The 8,739-nt window shown below is 38.8% G+C and overlaps 1 protein-coding gene across 1 annotated transcript; it reads right to left on the reverse strand.

Moving 5' to 3' along the window:
* Positions 1–1,745: 1,745 nt before the first annotated feature.
* Positions 1,746–2,666, reverse strand: LOC309807025 (E3 ubiquitin-protein ligase RLIM-like; the record flags this gene model as incomplete). Its single annotated transcript, XM_082626205.1, has 1 exon — positions 1,746–2,666. The coding sequence occupies one exon, from the start codon at positions 2,664–2,666 to the stop codon at positions 1,746–1,748; it is 921 nt and encodes a 306-aa protein (XP_082482331.1).
* Positions 2,667–8,739: the final 6,073 nt, after the last annotated feature.

An 8,739-nucleotide genomic window follows, 5' to 3' on the forward strand; every position in this document is an offset into this window, starting at 1 on the left:
TATAGGCTGCACATTGCACAAAATTTCTGATTATTGCTTTAGGTTATAATACAATGTACTCTCACCTATACCAGGATTGAAAAATTTAAGCAAATTTTTCTGGACTGGCCAATACAACCCCCCAAAAATAGCCTTCAGGCTGAATTAGGAGAAAAATCCTTCACTATGTTTAGGTTGGAAGGAAGCATGACCTAAATTTTGATTTCAAATACTCGGGGTTTTGGGTGATGGTTTTACTGGGGACAGTTAGAATTGAACTATGTAGACATGTTTCCTGAAGCCAAGTTTTACCTTTAAGGCTTTCATATTGCAGCTTGTGAGGCTCCAAGCAGCAATTGGCTACTTTGGGTCATTCACATGAATTCACTCTTAATCATATGATTGAGTCATATATAAACCATAAAACCCTTTATAAGAAATTAGAATCTGTTTTAAAAATTAATTATATGAACTAAACATATATAGAAAGAAATTGAAGCTTGAATATATTGAAGAAGCTAAAATTAAAGACATACCTATAACTGCCCTTTATCCTTAGTTGTTTACAATCACAGCAAATCAAAGTGTGACATGTTTAAGAGAAAGGTAATTAAGTTCTAAGGCTTTGTCATCTTATCACTTTTAAAAATACAAGATCTGAGTAAATGAAAGGAAAATAGAGAGGGTTGTTAAAGAGCTGAGTCATAGAGTGGAATAGAGAACAAGCGGAAGCGGAAGAGGCAAGAAAGCATACACAGGCTGGGTTTGAAGAGAGTTGGGAATGCTGGTTGTGGTAGATGGTCTCTGATTTGCTTACCGGATCTACTCGCTATCCTTCTTAACCCTGCTTCGTGATTCCAGGAGGCTGATCTTTATCAGCTTCATGGACCAGTCTCTCTGTGTCTTCAGGTTGGGTTTGGTTAATATGAACTACTGATAAGTGATTAGAAGTCAGGAGGAAAGAAGGCAAGGGTATTTATTTCCATGATCTGCCCCCTTCCAAACTTTAGGTTGGCAGTGGATGCCATTTTCTAAGGTTACATCTCTTGTTGGGTGGGCTTCTCCTATAACTCGAAGACATTCTGGGTTGCAGGAACTGCTATCTCTCTATGCCCCTTCAAACCTAGTGGTTATAATACTGGCTTCTCACAGCTGCTAGCCTCAGGCTACTTCATCATCTCTTGGTTTCCCCTCATTCTTTACACACTTTAGTCTCTTCATTAAATGCTATTCCATCACTCTTTTAAAGTGTGACATCAGTTTTTAGCTAGAACTGACTGATACATTGGTAGTGGGGAATAGGCGAAACGTTAAGGTAGTGTTAGGGAGGTGGGATAAACTGCTGTGGAGAGAGATAGGAAGAGAAGGGTTTCAAAGCTTTTTATGGCATTCTAGGAATGTAACATGACTTCTTTATGTGAATGACTCTAATGTAGTCTTAAATGGCTTCTTAATTATTGATATTTGGTTGGGTTTCTGTTTCTTTGCATGCACAACCAGGATTGAACAGGGCTAAGAGATGTCTGGGATTTACATGATGAGATAATACTACTAGGATCTATCTAGATTCATTATATCATATTAAGACATTTCTCCCATGGAATCAGGAACATCCCAACCCAGTGCACATGCTAAGTTTTTATTGAAATTCAGTGAACTGCTATGGTGTGAAATTAATTTTTATTGTCAGTCCCCTGCGTCGGCAGGCCGACTCTCAAGCCCTGTGACACCAGGGAAGCCCTATAACACTTTATATAGCTGAGAAATCATCGATCAGGATTTTCACTCTCATTGGAATCCACTACTTGCCTACGACAAATCGGACACGTAGAGTTCTCAGACAGCCAGCGATCAATGCAGTGAATGTGATATTCATGGGAGCAAGGTAGTATGCGAAGCTTGCTGTTTTCTGTGTACTCTGTAAGGCAAATGCTACAGGCTTTTAGTGCATCATTTTCACCAAAAGATCTTACAGCCAAGCTGTCAATCTCTGCTTTGGTGAGTCCTGTAGTTTGCAGATAATGGGAGGACCCAGAGTCACTTTCATCAGATATTCTTAAGCTAATTTGTATACCCCCTTGGCTGGTCTCTGATGATAAGTTTGTTTCTTCAATGCCTTCAAACATCAGTGATCTAATTCCTGAATTTTCATCACTTGAGCTGGAACCAGAAATAGGACTAGAACTGGAACTAGACGTACAATTGGGGCTTGAATGCCAACTCAGTGTGGAACTTGAATGGGTATCATAGCTAGCATTTGAATCAGAACCAAATATACCACTACTACTACCATTAGGTGACTCTAGCCATTCCATGTTTTGACTTGGAGGTGAGAGACTATGCTCTAAATTACTGTCACTGTCCATAAGGTTATTTGAGTTACTAAATTCTGTCATTGTCTGCCTTAACGTGCTCTGAGTTGGAACAGATGTTGTATCATTTAAGCTAGTATTTAACATTCTGCAAACGGGATTTCTAATGGTATTGACATAAGCTCTCACACCTGCCTGCTCAGAATGTGAATACATATGCCTCAGTCCTCGTTCACTTTCAGAAGTGACAGTGTTGTTTGGTGTCTCAGATGTTAACTGAGTTCTACTAGCTCTGCTGTCTCTCTGAGAATATGCTCCAGAATGAACTTGTCCTACTTCAAGATTGAAGGGTATGGTTGGATATATTTCCCTCATTCCCCAAGATTCACCACTGCTGGTTGTATCTGGAGAATTTTCTCCATGAACGGCATTCCTTGTTCTAGAAGTTTCAATAAGACCGCTATTTGGCAACTCAAATCCAGTCATTTGCTGTGTCAATATTTCTTGGTGCTCAGTTCTAGAAAATCTCACATTCTCACTTAGCAGCGGCTGCTCAAAATTCTGAGAGGGTATACTATGATTAAGTCTTTGTACAATTTCCCTAAGTGAACGTGGAGGCGACCAACTTTCAATTCTTGCTCTGGTTCTCCAATACTCTGGGCTCCTACTTCTTGCTCGTCTCTGACTTGTGGTAGGTGGGAATTCCATTAATGTTTCAGTTGTATCTTGTTCAGGCATAGATGGTCTTGTAAATATTGATTCAGATTGTGGACTTTCCACTTGCCTTTGGCTGTCTTCCATATTTTCTCTTCTGGGAAGTCTTGCAGATGCTACATATTTATTCTCTGGATTTGGACTCCCATTATCAAGGTTAGCATTTATTTCTAAACTGAATATGAACTGATCACTTTTAGGATTAATTTGGCTCTCTTCTCTCCAAGATTGGTTTTCTCTTTGTCCACTTGTCATATTTTCAGTTTGTCCAGAACAGTTAAGCCAGTCTATTAGAGAGTCACCACTAGACACGTCATCTGAAGAGTCTCCTCTGTCTGTTAACAAAAAAAATGGGGAGGGTGCATAAAAGAACTACCAAAATTAGAACCATCATAAAATAGCACTCTGAAACTTTGTTTCAAAAACAAAAAATGAGAACTTAAATACTCAGATGTTTTCAACTGATTTCACATTTATAGAGTTAATATTTTATAAACTGCACTGTGTAGATTTATAAGTAAAGGTAGAAATGTTTGGATTCCATCCAAAAAGAGTGAGCTAATCCTAGATAAACTTAGAGAATTTTTTAAAAAGGGAATCCGGAGGAAGTCTATTTTTCAGTATTTCATCATATACACAGCCCTGTGTACCACTGTCAGAGGAATGTCAAGAGACATTTTTTTCTGTCCACTGTCAAAACACTAATGCAATTAAACAAGGTAAACACCAGTTAAGGTACAATGCTAGTAGTTTAGTTCAATTTACATTATTGTCTAATTGTCATTAGTCTCCAACATGACTACTTGTAGGCTCTTCACTTATGTACTTTTGATAATAGATAAGCTGTTTTAAAATATAAGGTTATTGCCCAAACATAAACAAGTTTTATAGGTTTAAAAGTGTTTGCATTTTGAATACTTCTTAATGTTACCAAGATTTTTAATTGACATTAAATTGAAGGTCAGATCAAATGAATAGACTGAACCTAGCATGGTACATATAAGACCATATTCAAGAGCCAAAGTATTATAGTATCCTCTTCATTAGACAGCAAAATCCTCTACTTCACACTGGAAGGGAAGGCACCAGACCTGAGGTCCGAGCAGGGTTTCTCAGCCTTAGCACTATTGACATTTTGGTGCTGGACAATTCTTTGTTTTGGGGAGCTATCCTGTGCATTGTGGGATATTTGGCAGCATCCCTGGCCTCTGCCCACTAGATGTTAGTAACACCCATGCCTACCCTGTGACAACCAAAAATATCTCTAGCCATTGCCAAATGTCCCCATGTGTTGAAGAAAGCACAATTGTCCCCAGTGGAGAATATTTCTGTTTGCTTTTTTTACATGTCTATGTAGAAAAAATAATTCAGGAAGTAGGAGGGACTTTCAGTTGCGGTAGAAAACCAAGAAAAATACAAATAGGCTACTTTGCACTGTTTCCCAATTAAAACAACCCAGATGTGAATCAGGAAAACAAACAAACAGACCTTGACATGCTCACCAAAAATCAAGTAAATGCCAGTTCTTTTTATGAGAAGTTACTTACCAAATTAATGTAAGTCACTTCTGTATAATTTACTATTTACTATTATGAAGTTACTATTTCCTATTATGAAGTTCCTTATTCATCCCATCCTATTCCCTCCAAAAGCAAAATATACCTGTATTTTCATCTGAGTCTTGTGGTGCGTTTTCTTTAATTAGCTGAAGTCTTCTCAGCAACTCTTCTTCCGTACTTTCACCTGGAATGCCTAGAAGATTGTTGTCTCTCATAAGTTCGTAATCTTCTTCACTCAGATTATTTACGAACCTGGAGAAATCTTCTTCCCGAACCAATCGGTCCGTTTGACTTATGTGTTGGGCCGAAACTCCATCTCCTTCATCATTGGAATCCGAGTTTTCCACCTTAATAAACAAGTGGAAAATTATCTGAAATTCACGACGTGGTGTTGAAATTCACCAATGGTCGTTTCGTTTTCTTCGCTTTCTACTTCTTGCCAGAGTGTCCGGTTCCGACTCAGTCGGATGACCCTCCGCACAGATTCCTCCCTTCTCCCTTCCCAACTCAGTTCTGTGGCCCCTGGTGACGCAAGAGTTGGGAGCCGCCTCTAGCCCAGAACTTGCTAGACGTTGCCTAGGCACCCATTATCTTCCCCGCTGTTACCGAGTAGGGACTGGATTCAGGTTAGGTTTCATTTCATTCAAAACCAGCCAATGTTACTGAGGGTTTATAGTGTACCAAGCACCGTGCTTCACCTCGTTTCACCCACAGGAGCCTATTCTCAGGTTTTCAGGCTCTGATATGCTCTATTTATTCGTTACATTCCATATGACTGCCTTCTTCAAAATGCCATGACAAAGTCAGCCTAGTTCAATGCAGCAATTCTCATTTTCAGGTGCCCAGGGACCTCCGCCTTTTCTCCTCATGAATTTCTCAAATCCTAGACTCTCACTAAGAAAGCCCACAATTTTTGATAATTTACCAGGGCCCTGGCTGAGTCTCTTTAGTGTGTCCTCTCCCTTTTAACTGTTAATGGCTTCATCTTGCATTATATGGTCCTTTAGTCTTGTTTCAAACAAACAAGAAACACCAAAACTTTGGCAGGCTTTTCTGCTCAGCCAGGGAATTCCTTCTCCACAAAAGCATCAGGTTCATTTTTGTCCTCCTTTCTCATAAATATTATAAATAGTACTTAAGCAAAACTAGCCAGAACATCACAGGAACTTTTAGGACAGATACATAATAGTTACTTTGTCTGTCACAGTGAGTACTGACTTTGCTGATTTTGTCACATGTATCACCTGAAAGGCTTGGTGAAAATAAAATAACGCTCATTTGCAATGCTATCTGGAGGAGACCTCTAATTCACTCTCAGTACACAGCTTAGAAGTTGAAGGAGCTGTGTAAATTCACAGTTGTTGTTTTGTTCACGGTCCACAGCAGGCTTTCTTGTTTGTTCTCAAGGAGATGGAAGGATGGTAACTTTACTGGTGTGACAGTGAAGAATCTAAGTCTATGTCCTGCTTTTGACATTTGTTCCATGCCTTGTTTAACTTAAGCTAGAAAAATCAATCTTTCCCCTCTGAATCAAATCTCAGCAAGACTTTGGATGAGAACAGAATCCCCTAGACTACCCTGCCTCCTTTATGGACTTCTGAGTGTATTTGTTATCTTTTACTGAAGTTATTCTTTTCACAGGGGAACTCTGTTGTAAACTTGTTTGCTGTGCCTCAATCAAAACTAGCAGTATTATGAAAATTCAGCGTGATTTGTACTCTTGATGCAGGAAACCCTCACAATCGTTAGTGTTCTTGAGAGTGATTGATTCAGTTTAATTCAATTCAATCAATTCAAGTGTCAAGTATGTTTAGCGTTTGTTAAATGTCAGTCATATTATCGGATATTAAGATACAATGATGAGTATATTTAAGAATCTTTTGTCATTAGAGTATAACAAACAATTGAGCTACACAGAGGTAAAATTACAGTTTTGAGGAGAAAGTGATTTGAGTGAGAGAGAAAATCGGTTTCACTGCATTTGGGGTTTAAAGGATGAACAGGAGTTTTCTAAGTGAATGAAAGGGGGAAATATTTTCAAAAGTGAGAACAGCAACTGCTAACACTCATAAAAGAACAAGGATAGTAGATTTTAATTACTAAAAAAAGACATTAGTTAAATTGGCAGAGCAAGGTCAAAAAATGGAGACCTTTATGACATGTTTAGAAGTTGGACTTTATCATTAGTGCAATGGAAAGATGTTGAAGTCTTTAGACAGTTGATGGTCAAATTTGCAATTTAGAAATAATATTGATAGTAGTGTTGAGGATGAATATGAAGGGCAACAGTTCAGATGGGAGGGTCAGAAATAGATAGAGGGCAGCCTAGGCTAGTGATGATAAGGATCTGAATCAGGGCAAAGGAATATGATTAAAATGAAGGACTTTAACAGATCTCTAGGCAGCAGAACTGATTAAACCTAGTAATATATGGGAAAGAGGGAAAAGTGGGGAGGGGGAATATATGAGGGAAAGGCAGGGGTCAGGATTACTTCTGTATTTCTGTCTTTGCTTAGTGGACAGTGGGACCAATAAGAAGTAACACCTGATTCTGAAGTTGTATGGTTTAGCTTAAGAGGGAGCATGATTGCTTATGATTAGAATAGTATGCAAGTTACCTGAAGATTCAGAAAGTCTTACAGTCATTCCAAATTTAGGTACAGAAGCACATGAACTAATAGACCCGGATGTTTGGTGTTCCCTGTAGTTGGCTCTCAGTGTCAATGACTCTAGCTTCTTGAACTATTTGTTCCTGGTTATGTCCCAATTCTGGTGCAAGTAACAGGGTATAGGGATCATCATCCCAGAGACCTATTTATTGACCTTGATTATTTAAATAGAAGCCACCAATACAGCTGTGCTTTACACTTAGTTCTCTCATGTCTTGACTTTCCTTCTGAATATTGCAGTGTAGGTTCAGTAGTTTTTCCTCTGGATGGCAATATTGCTGCTATGGCCTTTGTTCTATCACTTGTCTTGATATCAGAAGTCTTCTGAAGATATTTTTTCTTCACTTCTCATTTCAGAGATGGGAGATGCATCAGGAAGTCCTGAGGTTGACTAGAGCATCACTCTAAGTTGAGTTGGAGGGGAAGAGGTTGAAGATGGAAAGCTGCTTACTTTCAATCAGAGTCAAGCACTTAAAAATTTGGCCAATCCATTGTTTATGATGTGGTGAAAAAATGGGGTGTGTGTGAGCAGATTTGGCTGTTCTTTTATCCTGGTTGTAATAATGGAGTTTTGTAATCAAGAGTTTTCTTTTACTGACTCTGTCCAAGGAAGCTTCTGAACAGATTCTATGACTCAAAGGGAGACTGAAAATAAGCAAGATATAGCATTCTCCCTGAAAATGGGTAAAAGGAGTTCCGTGGCTTTAGAACTGTAAGAAATGATCAAGACATATATTCCAGATACCTATTGCAGTATAACAGACCATTCCAAAACGCAGTGGTAGATACAATAGAAACCATGCTGTTATAGTCAGGACTTTGTGAGCTAAGAATAAAGATAAAGAATACTGGGGATGGCTCATCTCTGCTCCATCATGACTGGGCCTCAGCTGTGGTGGCTTGAATGATTGGAGATAGATTAGACAACTTGACTGGTGTCATATGTCTGGGGCCTTGGTTCTGGCTAAGTTTTCTTTGAGTCACATCTTTTGGTGCTGAAATGTCCAACCAAGATGGCATCTTCATTCACAAATCTGGGGCTTGAGTTGGGCTGCACAGGCTGAAAAATTTGGGGCTGGCTTTCCCTGTGTCTCTGTCTTTCTCCATGAAATTTCTCGGTGTAGTTTTGGAGTCTTAGCCACCTGGATATCTCAAAATAGTTGAATTCTTACATAGTGAGTGGCTTTACCCAAAGTAAGCATCTCAAGAGACTTGGCTGGAATCTGTAAGTCTTCCTATGACTTAACCTCACAAGTGCAAGAACACCTTTTCTCTTGCATTCTGTTGATTGAATTAGCCACTGGATCAACCCATATTCAAGAAGAGGGACACCACATTCTACCTTTCAATAGAGAGGTAACAAAGATTTTATGGTTGTATTTAATGTACTATAGCACATGATGAAAAAAATCTTATAATGATGACTTTTCAGTTGAAGTGGAAATTAATCTCTCCCTCTGTTTTCTGAATTGCATTATTCTCTGGGTAAAAATAAAAAAAAGGGAG

Source organism: Mesoplodon mirus, assembly GCF_964341445.2.
Source record: "Mesoplodon mirus genome assembly, chromosome: 1".
NCBI lineage: Eukaryota > Metazoa > Chordata > Mammalia > Artiodactyla > Ziphiidae > Mesoplodon > Mesoplodon mirus.